At 54.9% G+C, this 15,120-nt stretch overlaps 2 protein-coding genes across 7 annotated transcripts; both read right to left on the bottom strand.

The window, feature by feature from the left end:
- Positions 1-238: 238 nt before the first annotated feature.
- LOC125639769 (phospholipase A and acyltransferase 3) lies at positions 239-6,610 on the bottom strand. Of its 2 annotated transcripts, XM_048857455.2 has the most exons (4): positions 4,721-4,849; positions 3,272-3,374; positions 2,090-2,358; positions 239-506 (listed from the first exon to the last, which is right to left on the bottom strand). In XM_048857455.2, exons 1-4 carry the CDS (start codon positions 4,733-4,735, stop codon positions 405-407), a joined length of 489 nt encoding a protein of 162 aa, XP_048713412.1. In that variant the 5' UTR covers positions 4,736-4,849; the 3' UTR covers positions 239-404. The 2 variants fall into 2 exon arrangements, with proteins under 2 accessions (XP_048713412.1, XP_048713411.1); XM_048857454.2 differs by lacking the exon at positions 3,272-3,374 and having other exon boundaries at positions 4,721-6,610.
- A 1,112-nt stretch (positions 6,611-7,722) lies between these two features.
- LOC125639768 (phospholipase A and acyltransferase 3-like) lies at positions 7,723-14,065 on the bottom strand. 5 transcript variants are annotated; one of them, XM_075130407.1, is made up of 6 exons: positions 13,856-14,065; positions 12,692-12,814; positions 11,618-11,739; positions 9,914-10,016; positions 9,398-9,616; positions 7,723-8,710 (listed from the first exon to the last, which is right to left on the bottom strand). In XM_075130407.1, exons 2-6 carry the CDS (start codon positions 12,789-12,791, stop codon positions 8,265-8,267), a joined length of 990 nt encoding a protein of 329 aa, XP_074986508.1. In that variant the 5' UTR covers positions 12,792-12,814; positions 13,856-14,065; the 3' UTR covers positions 7,723-8,264. The 5 variants fall into 5 exon arrangements, with proteins under 5 accessions (XP_074986508.1, XP_074986509.1, XP_074986511.1 ...); XM_075130408.1 differs by lacking the exon at positions 13,856-14,065 and adding an exon at positions 11,851-11,929 and having other exon boundaries at positions 12,692-12,816; XM_048857452.2 differs by having other exon boundaries at positions 8,407-8,710; positions 9,348-9,616; positions 13,856-14,049.
- Between the last annotated feature and the right edge of the window lie 1,055 nt (positions 14,066-15,120).

Raw genomic sequence — 15,120 nt, 5'->3', positions numbered from 1 at the left:
GGGAGGATCCCTGGTGGGAGCTGCTGTAACGTCCGGTTTTGAGAAATGGGAAAGTTGGCAATCCTACTGATTGGCCCTCGGGCCTACATGACTCAAGAGTCACCAAACCAGGAGAGCAGCACATAGACTCAGCACCACAATCCACCCCGCAGGGTGGGTATTTACGAGGATCTGAGTACCATTCCCCACACCCCACATATCTGGGTGAAATTGGAATGAGCAGACAGAGAGGAACGTGTGAGGATAGATTCGTTTATTTTAAATGAGATGTCTAGTCCAAAAAACCTGATGACATACAAAGGACAGGATGATGCTGGCCAGTCCAGCTTGCTCCCCACGAGGAGCCCGCTCTGAGGGCCACTGCAGCAGAGGCTCCAGGCCTTGGGTCCAGAGGGGAGTCAGTGCTATTGGTTCTGACGCCTGGACCTTGTGACCATGACTCCGATGATCCCCAGAGCAGCCAGACCCAGCCCTGCGGCACCCACGGTCAGCATGGTATCCCTGACCTGCGGGACAGAAAGGGGAGCCGGTCAGCTAGCTGCCAGGGAGCCCCGGTCTGGGGACTATGTCCGTGCCCACTGAGTTTACAAGGACAGCTAGTGTTCAGCAACCATCTGTGCAGGTCAGGCCATCCATTCAGTGGCAGAAAACAGACTGTGTCAGAAAAGCTGGAACAACACCATCACCTCAACTAGCCTGCCCTGGGCAAGGCAGTGCGCCCCCTGCTGGACACTCACCAGGCTGCTGTGTGTTTTTTACACTCTCCTTTGTCTGGGCAGACTTCAGTCACTGTCCCTTTCCTTGGTCTCTCTGACCCAGTTCCTGGGCACAGACTGTCTGAAGTGGGACCCTGGACCCCAGGTACCTTAGGCCTACAGTGTTCCCCCAGCCCAAAGACACCCCAGTAGCTTATGCCGGTACTTTCCCAGAACCCCACCTGTGGGCAGGGCACTCTGGTTTATAGTTTAACCCTTTGAGACACATGACAGTGGAAGGCAGCAGATACAGACTTGCAGAAGGATTTTTGCAACCATCACTATTCAGACAGCACAAGAGATCTACAGATCCAGGTAGACCCAACACCCACACACCATTCCCTGCCTCAGTTTCCTCACCACTGGGGCGTTCTTTGTCATGGACGTTTAACAGCTCCTGTGCCCAGCAGCACACAGCGGGACCCGAGCATGGAAAAGCCCAGCATAAGAAGAGAGGCGGGAAAGAGATTCCAGAAGTGGCTTCTCAAAGCAATGGGCTCTAGCCAAGGGGCCAGGCCATTGCAGAACCAGGAGGCTGAGCAGGAGTGCCCTGGCCTCCCTGAACAACACTTACCAGAACCCAAGAGACTCTCAGGAGTGGGCAGGGCTCTGAGGAAGGGAATTGCGTTCAGGTGTTGGGTGCGTTTTCCACAAATCTGTAGCGCTCTTGTGCCTCCCAAAAAGGGGGAGAGAGAGTCTGGTTAAGTTCCTTTGCAAAGCATTTGCATTTGTTTTCCTTTGCAAAGCATCCTTGCTTTATCTGCAACACAGTCCCCAAAGGGCTAAATTATAAACCTGGGTGGAGCTACTGGGGTGTGTAGAGAAGCTACTGGGGAGATTAGCACTAGTTTTAGGGCAGCTGGGCTCAGGAGTCCTACGATCTCAAGGAGGGGTACCTTGGCCATGTGCCAGCAAGGCCAGGACTAGAGGCAGTGACTAGACGCTGCTTGAAAACACGGGGGATCCAAAGGCTGGGCCCATGCACCAGCCTGGTGACCAGTCCTCCACGAGGAAGGACTAAGCCAGGGCTCTAACAGTTGCTGCACAGCACAAGGAGCACCCAGACCCTGAGGGAGATCCGGGCCCTGTTGTGATGGGCGCTGCCCAGACCCTGAGGGAGATCTGGGCCCTGTTGTGATGGGCGCTGCCCAGACCCTGAGGGAGATCCGGGCCCTGTTGTGCCGGGTGCTGCCCAGACACTGAGGGAGATCCGGGCCCTGTTGTGCCAAGCGCTGCCCACCCCAGACCCTGACCAAGTAGGTGTGGCTGGCTTACACCAAGCCCACCCTTCAGGAAGGCAGTGACAAGCGCGTGAGAGGGCCACCTGTACGTACCTGGTCGCACATGGGCTGGCCATAGCGCAGCTTGGTGACGAAGTGCTCACAGTTCTCGCTGGTGACGCTGTACAGCATCTCCTGGCCCACCAGAGACTCGGCCTCCATAAGGATCTTGCTGACCGGCAGCGGCGAGCACCTCCCGTCATACTTGTTGTTGACTCGGTACCTGTCACCACCAGCAACGTACCGGAGACGGTCCTTCCTCACAATGGCTCGGTCGGTCAGCACGGACATGATGCTGGAGGAGCCAGCTCCTGCGTACTCACCTGGGGGTGCCAATTGTCCAGCTGATCTAACCATCCATATACCACTCTCTATCTATCCCATCCGTACACCCTCTCTATCCATCCCTCTCTATCCACCCATCCATCCCCCTACACACACCCGTCTATCCATTGCTATATGTTCCTATCTATCCACGTCTGTCGATGTATAGAGCTGCATACACCCTCTCTAGCTAGTTATCCATCCATCCCCAGACACACGCCTCTAGCTATCCAGCCATCCTTCCGCATACCTACCCTCTCTCTAGCTCTCAGATTTCCCACAGCGCCTATGCCAGTCGGATCTGTCCCCATCACTGGGTTGGCACACGGCTCCGTGAGAGTACTGTTTCGTTCTCCCTCTGGCATTGGGTTCCCACCATCTTCCTAATGCAGGAGCCAGACTGGCATTGGGTTCCCCTCTCCCAGGTCACAGGATTGAAGAGCCTTGTCCCTGAAGGCAGTGGCTGGGAGTGTGACCCATGCCTACAGGGCAGGCCTGGGGCTGGGGGGCATGTTGGGGCCATCTGAGCGTCACGCAGGCTTGGGCGGGCAGAGGCACAGGGTGATGCTTTCAAAAGCTAGTGATTTTTAGGGGCATCTCCATTTGTGGAGGTGCCTAGCCTGAGACACCCCATCCATCCCCTCAACCCAGTCTCCCCGTGTCCCTCAACCTGCTGCCTGACTCGCCGGGGCTCAGAAACTCAGGCAGTCCCAGTAAATAGAGGCACCCCACAAAGACTCATGATAATCCAGGCCAGATTTCCTGCTGGATCACAGTGAACGTACCCCCGTCTGGTATGGAGCCCCCTGCCCCCCTCACCGCCTGAGATGCCCAACACCTCTGCCCTGCCCAGGCCAATTCCCGCCCCCCAGGCTCAGCTCCCCTCCTCCCTCATTGAGGGCCATTCCTTACTGGGGGGGGCCAGGTGGATGACGTAACCATTTCCTACATAGAGGGCCCAGTGTTGGTATCCAAAGCGAAAAATCTCTAGCAGGTCCCCAGGGTTTGGTTCCTCCTGCAGGAGTGAGAGCCAAGTGAAACTGAATGCTCAGAGGAAGCCCTGATAGTACCCCCAAACTGGCTGCCCCTGAACCCTCTAACCCCCCAGATGCCCACAAAACCCCCTCACTGCCTCCCCCTACTAATCCCCCACCAGATCCTCCGTCCATCCTCCCCTCCGCTGCCTCCACCCTGACTGCTGCTAACCCCCCCCCGCTCCCCCATCCCCTGCTAATCCCCTCTGCCAGCTTCCCCTACCCCCATTAACCCCCACTGGCTCCCCTTGCTACCGAAAACTCCTAGCTCCCACTGCTAATCCTCCAGCTCCCCTGCTAACACCCCCATCTCTCACTTTCCCTCCACCCCGCTGGTGCCTCCCACCCCTCTCTTCCCTGTTAATCTCTCCCACCAGCTCCCCCTATGCCCCACTAACCACCCTCTACTGCCCTCCCCCACCCCCAAGCAGGAACGCCAGGCCAGGCAGAGGAGGACATGGGAGCTGGGGAGACCTGTCCATCTGACACTATCCAGCTTCCCACTAGCCAGGGACCTGGGCTCCTCTCTCCGCCCTCAGGAGACACCTGGCATCAGGACTAGCTCCCCTGGGACTCTGAGCCGCTGTCCAGCGGGAGGCCCCAGCAACCACCTCCCTGCAGCTCCTGTAGGAAACTGCGCCCAGAGCAGCCAGCCCAAGCGTTGAGCCAAGCTCACGTGAAGGGGATGTCTGCACGGCAGCTGGCACCATTCCTCCCAGCCTGGGGGTAACTGACACACGCTAACTCCACTCCAGCGAGCGTGCTAAAAATAGCAACGTGGCCATTGCAGCATGAGCAGTGTCTCGGGATAGCCACCTGCCTCCAAGCCCGCCTGACATCCTGGGTCTTTGCTTGCGTGGCTAGCCTGAACCACCGCCTGGGCCACAAGGTCCACCCTGCTAGTTTTAGCACGGGTTCTCAAGCAGAGCTGGTGCGTGTCAGGCTCCCCACTGACATCCCGAAGGCAGTGGTTCTCAACCAGGCGTATGTGTACCCCAGAGCTCTTCCAGGGGGGATGTCAACTCAGCTGGATAGTTGCCTAGTTTTACAACAGGCTACACAAAAAGCGCTGGCGAAATCAGTGCAAACTAAAATGTCATTCAGACAATGACTTGTTTATTCTGCCCACTCCACAGAGGGCCCCGTGAAGCTAAGTTACAGGCTTCAGCCAGGGGTGGTGGAGCTGAAGCCCAACCCCCGCCACTGGGAGCTGGAATCAGACTCCTGAAAGGAGAACAGCTGTCTTGAAAGGTTGAGAACCGCTGCCTAAAGGGACCCAGAGCCTTAGAAGCGATTTGGCCATGGCTTTTTGCATGGGGATACTCACAAACAGCGGAGGCATCTCCACAGGTCTGGAAGGCCGAGTGAGTTTCTCTGTGCCACTCCTCTACTCTCTGCACCGGGATTTCACTTTTGGTTTCCTTTGGCGTTGGAGAACTGGTGTCTGCTGGGCGGTGCCTAATCAGCAGCATAGAGCCAAATAAAGATTGTGACTTTGCTCGTTTAAAAAAAAAAAGTGAGGCCCTAATTCATGTTAGCTGTCACACGGTAGTGATGACAAGGCAGTTTGTAGCTTTCACATGAGTTAGGCAGTCAGAGTAAACCCTAGATTCCCCATAGCCTTTGCCCTGACCTGCCAACGCCTGTGAAAACTGCCACCCATTGGCTTTCAGGAGTGCAGAGAACACAGGCTGCTTCCCTCGTGACCAGGCACCAGGTCTAGACTAGGGGAAATCATCTGTGTGCAGTGCAATCCTGCATTTAAATTCACATGTAACACCTTGTTAACCACAGCTACTTAAACCATTTTAAGGGTGTCAAAACCTAGGAGCTACCATGTTTTTAAGGTATTATACCCCTGCTTCAGGGTTGGGGCTACTGTGTTTTTCAACGCAACTCAGGCCTTGTCTTGCTTAGGATTTAAAGGTGAGATGTTAAACAGATTTCACTCAATTCTATCGCCAAGACAAAGCCATTGTACTTTAGCATATAATGAGATTAAAACCATGAGGAGAGCAGGACTGGCTGGTTCAGGGAAGTGGGGAGCAAGATAACAGGGGGAGGGGATCTGTCCCTTCTTAGCCCTTCTCCCATCCATCCCCATGTGTGTGATCAAAGGAAAGAGGTGCACGTGCACCTTGAGAGAGCCAGTATGTCTCATTTCAGCAATGAGTTCTGTAGGTTCATAGCGTCATAGTTTAAGGTCAGAAGGGACCATGATGAGCTCATCCAGTCTGACTTCTTGCACAGCACAGACTGGAGAATTTCACCACATCCTGCCTGTACTGAGCCCAATAAAGTGTGTTTGATTAAAGCATCTTGCAGGGAGGCATCCAGATTTTATTTGAAGAGGTCAAGAGCTGGAGAATCCATCCCTTCCTCTGGTAAGTGGTTCCAATGGGAAATCGCCTTCCCTGAGAAACACTGATGCCTTGTTTGTCAGTGGAATGTGTCTGGCTGTAACTTAGCCTTTGGTTCTCATTCTGTCTCTCTCCACCAGGCTACAGCGTCCTTTAATACCTGGGCTCTTCACCCCATGAAGTTACTTATTGTGACCCTAAAACACCCCTGTATTCACTCGCTACCCACTATTGCAATAATCTTCGTACAAAATAGCGGCCTTGTGAGGTATCGTTTGCAAACCAATAACTCACTGAGCATTAATATTCTTGCGTGATGCATGTACACAGTGGGTAGGAAGAGTTATGAATATTGCAGGGACTATGACTGACGTGTGATTAAAGCAGGCACGTCAGGGGGCATCGATAAATAAAGGAATGTGGATTTAACCTAATTTTAAACATAAGCTGTAAACAGCCATCAAACTAACAAAGGGGAGATCGCAAGAAACAGAACAATCTGCATTTTAGCCAGCACCAGTGGGGAAAGAAAAAGCAGGGTGCCTTCACCACCAGCAGACTCCATGCTGCCTTCCTCACAGCTTCACTACGTTTTATTTTGCGGTGTAAACTTAAAAAGAATTGTTCACAAAGTTTCACTAGACTGTAAAAGAAAGGGACAGAAAACACCTAACCCTAGTTCCAAGTACCCCACTCACAGGCACACAAACCATAGGCCGGGAGCCTTACCCATAGCAACCCTAACCCTAGCTACAAGTACCCCACCCAAAGGAACCCTAACGCTAGGCGGGGAGCCCTACCCAGCTGAACTCTAACCCGAGGGCGGGGTACCCTACCCATAGGAACCCTTACCCTAGCTCCGAGTACCCTGCCCATAGGAACCCTGAGGGTACTCGGAGCTAGGGCTAGGTTTCCTATGGGTAGGACTCCTCGCCCTAGCATTAGGATTGCTATGGGTAGGGTACTAGGGTTGAGGTTCCTATTGGTAGCGCCCCAGTTTTCTCTTTCACCTAAGAAGACAAAGGAATCAGCACTTTGGGGCTTGTGGAGAAGATCTTGCCGCCTGGGGGTGTCAGCCACCACGCTGCTGGAAGAGTGGGGGTGAGAAAAGCCATCCTGAACAATGCTAGATCAAGTTTTTGACTTTTAGATGCTTGTATTTTTAGATGTATTTTTGACTTTTAGATGCTTTTATTGGCTTGTAGCCATTGGCTTTTGTCTCTTTAAAGGAGCAAATGGATCTTATAATTCCTCTGGATGATGCAGGAGAGGGCGGGACATTTCAGAGCAGATGGGTTTGGGAAGGTTTGTGACTGGGGTGTTTGTTGGAGTCACCTGCTAATATCAACCAAGGCTGGTAAGACAAGCTCGTGTCTGTGATAACTCCTGGCAGGCTGTTGAGTCAAAGTGGTTGAATCTGAGCTGCACGGCTTACAGAATAGGGAGTGCTGGCTGCAGGCTGTGTGTGTGTCCTATGCAGGCAGCCACAAGTAGCAGAAGCTTTCTGGGGCCCCCAGGGGTATATTATAAGCAGTGATAGAGCCTCTCACTGGTCTGAATTGCACCCCACAATGAGACACACACCCCGTGATCAAGTCATCCCTTGATCCGCCTTTAGAGACAGCGAACAGATTGAGTTGCCAAGATCTCTTACTGCTAGGTATTTTCTCCAAACCTCAAATAATTTCTCTGGCTCTTTTCTGCATCCTCTCCAATATCTCAATGTCCTTTTTAAAATATGCACCCCAGAAATGAATACAGCTTTCCACAGTTGGTCTCTCCAAGGCCATATTCACAGATAAAACCACCACCTCGCTCCTACTCACTGCCCCCCAGTTATGTACCCAAGGTACCGACATCCAACACAAAGTGCATACCTACCATCCAGGTGTTATTAGGGAAAATTAGTTACATCAGAAATACAGAATCCAGACGCCGAGGCTAGTGAGGGTCACTTACACTGGAGAGAGTCATTTCTATGGTTTATATTACGGTAACGACCAGAGGGCCTGACCACGGTAAGGGCCCACACCGTGCTGAATGCTTCACAGGCCCTGACCGGGATAAGGGCCGTATTGGGCCAGGTGTGCTGTGTTCATTTTGTCTATTTAGATTGTAAACTCTTCAGGGCAGGGGCCAGCTGTGATGATCCAGGGAATGTGTATGTATGGCTTAAGACTTCTGTTTGACAGGGGGTGTTCTCTGCATGTGTCGATGTCAGCTTCTTTACTGTCTCCATTGTCCTGTGACCTCCCATTGGGCTGAAACCCCCACAGCTGGTGGCAAAGGGCTGGTAAGGGAGCATCACTGGCTAAATGCACAACCTTTGAAACAGACCCGCTCTAAACAGCAGGCTCGCTCTGAGTCAGCTGAACTGGTTTATCAGGGCGAGGTCGCCTGGCAACAAAGTCACCCGGCTGTGGGCTGGGATCACCTGGACAGGCTGAGGAAGGTGTCACCTGACCACAGAGGGACTGGGAGGTTATAAAGAAGCCGATCCAGTAGTGGGCGTCAGAGCCCCCTGAACTCCCCAGCAAACCCATCCACCTTCACAAATAGTGCCCCCACTGGGCAGAAAGACCCCAGCATGGGCCAGCTCCCCCACATGGGCCAGCTCCCCCAGCTCCACACACCCCACAGGCCACGATCCAGGTGACTTTGTACCAATCTCCTGGTTTTATTCTTGTGCTGATGCCGGCAGGGGATGGGGAGGGTGTTCGCCCGAAAGAGGGGACAGAGCAACACAAATGAAGTTCCCACCACACCCCCAAAACGGCTGCAAAGTCTCTTCTGCTTGGACCAAAAAAAAAAAAACAACCAAAAAACCCCAAACCCCTCTGATCCATTCAAGTCCGTTACTGGTTCTGGCGTCTTCTCCTTTGGACTGCAACCCCAAGGAGGCCCAGAGCAGCCAGCCCCAGCCCAGCGACGCTCACCCCCACCAGGACATCCCGCACCTGTAGGACAAGAGAGGAAGGGGATCAGGAGGAGGGGACAGACAGGCTGATGAATGATGGCAATGGGGCCTAGTGGCTAGAGCACAGGACTGGGAATCAGGACCCCAGGGTTCTATTTTCAGCTCTGTTAGGTGAGTCACTTCCCCCCATTCCGTGCCTCAGTTTCCCCATTGGTAAAATGGGGGTGATGATACTGACCTAGTTTGTAAAGCACATTGAGCTCTGCAGATCAAAAGCACCTGGAAGAGTGAGGGATGATGTTCGCAGAGCATTAGGGGTCTGCAATGCCATCTGGACCAATTACACCAAGTTATACTGGATGCTAAATTGCCCCAGTGCAAAGCCAGGAGGGACCAGTGTGGGATCCTGATCTCAGCCCTGGGCCCCTCAATCCCAAATGCTCCCCACCCCAGCGTCCTTTGCCTCTTACCCCTAAGTTAGGGTCATTACAAATGGGGAAACAGGCAGAGAGGGGGGGGGAAGTGAGTGGCCCAGGGATGCTCAGGGAGCTGAGCAGAGAATTCAAAAGGCCTGACTCACAGGTCTTTCTGCTCTAGCCACTAGACCCCTCACCCCTCCCAGAGCTGGGGGAGAACCCAGGCATCCTGTCAGGATGACAGGGAGCCAGCCCCCGCACCTGGTCACTCCTGGCCACGCCGTATCTCAGCTCAGTGACGAAGTGCTCACAGTTCTCACTGGTGACTTTGTAGAGCATCTCCTGGCCCACCAGCTGCTCGGCGGCCTGCACGATCTTCCCTGATGGCAGTGGGGGGAACTTCCTGTCATGCTTGTTGTTAACTCGGTAGCGGTGCTTCCCTACCACATCCAGGAGACGCTCCTTCTTCACTAGGGCCTTGTTGGTCAGCGTGGACATCAGGCTGGCAAAGCTCACCCCAGGTATCTCACCTTGGGATGAGAGAGAGACACTGTGAAGGGTAGCTGGGAATGGAACCCAGGAATGCCAATTCCTACCCCCCCCCCAACCACTGGGCCCCACTCCCCATCCAGAACTGGGGCTAAAGCACAGGTATCCTGACTCCCAGGCCCCCTGCTCTAACCATTAAGCCCCTTCCCCCCCCCCGATTCTATTCTTGTCTCAAGTCGCCCTGCTCCATCGAGCAGAGTGGTAGCACTTTGCACTGGTGTGAACAGTGGCGTAAGGGGGCTGGGCAATGGTGAAATCAGGCCCATCTGCTGCCTTACTGGGGGGGGCCAGGTGAACAACGTAGCCGTCTCCCACGTAGATGACCCAGTGCTGGTATCCGAAGCGGAAGATCTCAATCATGTCCCCCAGTTCCAGCTCCGCCTGCAGGGAAGGAAATGGGGGAGGTATGTTATGGTCAGGCCTGGCACAGATGCACAATGTGGCGGGACGTCCTGCATGATTCATACAGTAGTTCACAGTCTCACAATGCAAACGATGGAGGGTGTGAGGCCAGACTGTTGAAATGGTGAGAAAATTCAGGCAGAGGCTGAAAACGTGCCAGTCACTGCAAAAAGCAATACCACCATGTGGGCATGCTGGGGCAGGAAGAAGTTAGAACACAGGGAACCCCGTAAGAAGGCTTCTGGATGCTGTAAAGGGATACTACCCAATTCCCATCCACCACTCTGGTTTCTCTTCAGAGCAGCGGGGTCTAGCAGATAGAGCACTGGATTGGGATCAGGAGACCTAAATTCTATTCCCAGTTTGGCTGTTGGCCTGCAGGGTGACCTTGGGCGAGTCACTTCCCTGCTCTGTGCCTCGGTTTCCCCATTTGTATAATGGGGCTGATGATATTGACCTCCTTTGTAAAGTACTTTGAGAGCCAGGGATGAAATGTGCTATGTAAGAGCTAGGTGGTCTTATATTATTATTACATCAGCCTCGGTGGGGGGAATATTGTGCCTTATCTCCTTTTCCAACACGTTGGATCAAAGCTTCCAGGCTGGAGTGGCCGCGGTTTCCAGCCTCTGGAGCCTGGCTCCCCAACCAGGGCCTCCTAGCAGTGGGAGAGACACACAATGGGCTAAAGTGCTGAGGTTGGAGAAATGCCAGAGAGCCGAGGAGAAAGGGAAAAACATGCACAAGTGCAGCAAAATGGGAGCCAGAGTGCCCCAGGCTGCACGACACGTGGCAAGGCCATTCCAGACCCAGTTTGAACTGCGGGGGGGTGGGGGTGGGGGGGGAGGCCAAGTCAACAACTCATCTAACCTTTCTTAAGACCTTTCCACTGCGCATCTTTCCTGTTCCGGGTTTGACTGCCATCCAGACTCAGGGAGCCGCTGGTCGCTTTCCAGGGGAGGCTGGGTGGTCTAATGGGTAGCGAACTGGCTAAGACTCAAGACAGCTGGTTCCTTGCCCCAGCTTTGCCATGAACAGGTCTCTGACTTTGTTTCCCCTCCTTTGTCTGTTTTGATTGTAAATTCTTTGGGGGTAGAGGCTGTCTCTCAGCTGGGATCCTGTGCAGAGCCTAATCCTAATCTGATCTCATTCAGGACTGAGGAGTCAGGCACTGCACAGACCCGCCACTGAGATCAAGGCCCCCCACTGTGTGCCAGGCAGTGTGCAGACCTCAGCAGAGATCAAGGTTCTGTACAGCACAACAGACCCTGAACCGAGGGGCAGGGAGGAGAGGGGAAGGTACCGGCGGAAGTAGCAGAAAGACCCCTACTGCCATTGATTTTACAGGGCAGGCACCCAGATGCTACAGTGCTAGGCAGCAGGATAAAACCCAAAGCTCAATAGATAGCTAGGGCCCAATTAATTATGAATGATCAGTAGTACTGATTATTCCTACTGTGGTAGCATCCTGGATCCCCAGGCACAGAGCTGGACCTGGGGCACCGGGCACCACACAGACACAGTGAGAGCATGGTGGGCACTGCACATCTTGCCTGGGCCCCGTTTGCGCCTACAATGCTCACAATGGCAGGGAATGTTTTCAAGGAGCCGCGGGCCTCTGTTTTCAGGCTTCTTTTCATCTCGTCGTCTACAGGCCTTAGGGTCTCGAAGGCAGACTGCGCAGAGCCACAGCTCACTGATGCATCTACAGAGACAGAGAGGTGGGTGCTGAGGCCGGGCTGCAGCCCATGGGTGTAGGGAGCTGGGTGGGGGCTCAGCCTAGTCATGACAAGCGAACCCATCACAATGGGGTTACCTTGGTGGCAGGTCACAGGACTGAATGATCCATGCAGGCTGCTGCCTGCCCCAGATCTCACTGATGTAGGGGAAGACACCTGCAGGGCAGATTCAGGGAAGTCTGGTATTCACTGTCCCTAGCAGCAGGGTTAGGACAGTCCGGCCAGATCCCCAGTCATCCAAAGGAATCACCCCCTGGTAATGGGAGCTGGGATGAATTAACATGGGGGGACCTGTACCCTCCCTCCTTTATCTGGTTGAGGCAGCTGATCCCTGACATGCTGGGATAGAGCCTCACCTTGGATGAGGGGAGTCTCTCCCATGGTCTCCACTGTACATACACGGTCTGGTTCTCAGCAGTCGGGCAGGAATGGGGGGACACAGATGAGGCTTTAAGTCCCCTCTGCACTTCCCATATTCTTACCCCCCACTTCCTAATGTGGGGTAGAGCAGCCTCGAGGCTGCTGTAATTTACACTTGGCTTCCTAGAGCTTGGAGAAGAGCCACACCCCCAATCCACGCCCTACAACAGGGGTCAGGGGCTGGTCACGAGTCCAGAGAGCAGTCACGTGCTAGCCAAGGGGGTGTTTCTTGGGATGGGAGGGGGGGAGTCATGTCTACTTCCCCCATTTACATGGACAAAATGGGCGATGGGAGCCATCTGAGCCCTCATTGTGCAGCTCTTTGAGCCCCTGGGGAGACTCTTGGCTGGTTCCCCCCGTCCCCTGCATTGTGCCTCACATCACCAGTCATGCAAATGTGACACACACGTCCAGCTGCACTGCACACTCGGATTGTGGGAGTGTGGAATCAGGCTAAACCCACCCCCACCCCCCTTTGCACCTCCCACTGCTACTTACCCAAGGCTGCTGTGACACACACTCCAGGCAGCGCTTCAGGCTCGCTTTGCCCCAGTGTGCGCGGGGGGCTGGGGAGGATCTGTTTCTCTATCGGCTCCATGAGCCCCAGGCGCTTTCCCTTGCCTGGTGTGAAAGAGGAGAGAACAGTGGCCCAAATAACCAATCACCAGCCCAGCCACCAGCTCAGGCACCACCACCCTTCAAGACAACTATTTCCAGGCTGCAGCCAGCAGCCCCAGCCCTTCCCAGCAAGGATGGAGAACTCCCAGCTTGAGCACCTGTTGCGGGGGAAGGAAATGATCTTTCCCCAGGCAACAAGTTCACAAATGGATGAGGAGCAGGTGCTAGGGGCAAGGGAAGGAGGATGCTGGGAGCCCAGGGAGCAGGTGCTGGAGGGTGGGGCACTGGGAGCCCAGTGGGGATTGGATCCCAGGGTAGAGGGTGCAGGGCATTGGGAGCCTGGGGGGAGCGAATCCCTGCTATTGAGGGGAGTGCTTAGAGCCCAGGAGAGAACTGGTCCCAGCGGTGGGGGGGCAAGTCCCAGAGGCAAGGGGGGCATGTCTCTGAGAGCCTGGGGGGAGTAGATCCAAGGGATGTGAGGACCACTGGGAGCCTGGGAAGCCTGGGAACAGAGCAGATCCAAGGGATGAGAAGCACTGGGAGCCGGGAGGGGGAGGCTGGGAGCCTGGGAACAGAGCAGATCCAAGGGGTGAGGAGCACTGGGAGCCCCGGGGACGGAGCAGATCCAAGGGGTGAGGAGCACTGGGAGCCCGGGAGGGAGAGGCTGGGAGCCCAGGCTCGGAGCAGATCCAAGGGGTGAGGAGCACTGGGAGCCGGGAGGGGGAGGCTGGGAGCCTGGGAACAGAGCAGATCCAAGGGATGAGAAGCACTGGGAGCCGGGAGGGGGAGGCTGGGAGCCTGGGAACAGAGCAGATCCAAGGGGTGAGGAGCACTGGGAGCCCGGGGACGGAGCAGATCCAAGGGGTGAGGAGCACTGGGAGCCCGGGGACGGAGCAGATCCAAGGGGTGAGGAGCACTGGGAGCCCGGGAGCGGGCGGCTGGGAGCCGCAGGGAGGTAGGTCCCAGGGCAGCAGGGACGGACACCGGGACGCGGGGAGGAGGGGACGGGCCACAGGCACATTTTCAGGCAAGCCCCCGACAAACCTCTCCTGCGGGGCGGGCGGCAGAGGGTCCCGGGCCCAGCGCTCTGCTCCAGGGGTGCGTCATGAGGCCGAGGGCTGCAGCGGAACGAACGCAGCAGGGATCAGGGCTGAAGCCTGTCACCAGCGCAGGGCGAGGTCACGCTGGCTCCGCCCAGCACGGCGCTGGGCCCTGTTGGATGATGCCCGCGGGCCAGGCTGGGGGAGGGAGCAAGGCAGCCGGCTGGCGTCCCCCTGGGGGCAGGACGGTCCGCCCCTTCCTCCCCCTTGGAGCCAATCACGAGAGACGCGTTAGTCAGACACAAGTCATGGGGCTCAGCACAGGGCAACCTGAGTGAGGCTCAGGCCTGGGTCAGACTAGATGATCTCATGGTCCCATCTGGATTTAAATTATAGGGGTGCAACGCCAGGCTCACATTGCACAGCTGTAAAGGACAGGGACACTTGGAGCCAGGGAACCTCCCCGCCCCCGGCCTCCCTGGGCATTGCAGGAGTCTGGGGTAAAATTGTTATTCTAATCACCCCCACATGCAATGGGGGGCCTTCAGGCACTGCGGGGAAAAGGAGCAGCAGAGATTCCAGGAAAGGCCAGTCTGGGCTTCCCTAGTCATTTTTACATCAAAGATGCCCTGCTACTATGGTGATGGGCAGCCATAGCCCCCCTGCATACACTGAATTCATGGACTAAACAACCCCCACATTGTTTGATCCCTGGCTTTTTCAGGCCAGAAGATCATTTCGCCTGACTTCCTGCACAGGACAGGTCAAAGAACTTCACCCAGGGATTTCAACATCAAGGCCTACCCATAGCTTTTAAAGAGCTCCAGTCTTGATTTAAAAACTCCATGAGATGGAAACTCCACCATGTCCCAAGAGACACCAATGGTTAATTACAGCAAATCTTTTTTTTAAAAAAAAACACCCTTATTTCTAGCCTGAATTTGTCTAACATCAGCTTAGAATACCAATCCCTAGATCATCTCGAGCACTTTTTATCCATAGATCTCAAAGCACTTTACTCAGGTCAGTCTCATTATCCCCATTTCACAGATGGAAGAACAGGGAGACAGTGACTAGCTCACCAAGCAGGCTAGTGGCAAAACCTGGCCTAGAAAGCAGATATCCTGCCTCCCAGTCCAGCGCTCTATTCACTAGGCCACATGGGTCCACTGAGGCACAGAGAACCAATCTGTAAAATGGGAATAGGGCATTCTGCCTCACAGAGTGCCACTAAGATAAAATCTGCTGTTTACGAGGTGCTCAGCTGCA

This window comes from Caretta caretta, chromosome 7 (assembly GCF_965140235.1).
Source record: "Caretta caretta isolate rCarCar2 chromosome 7, rCarCar1.hap1, whole genome shotgun sequence".
NCBI classification, from domain to species: Eukaryota; Metazoa; Chordata; order Testudines; family Cheloniidae; genus Caretta; species Caretta caretta.
The sequence above is the reverse complement of the archived record's forward strand: the minus strand, read 5'-3'. Positions and strand labels throughout refer to the sequence as shown.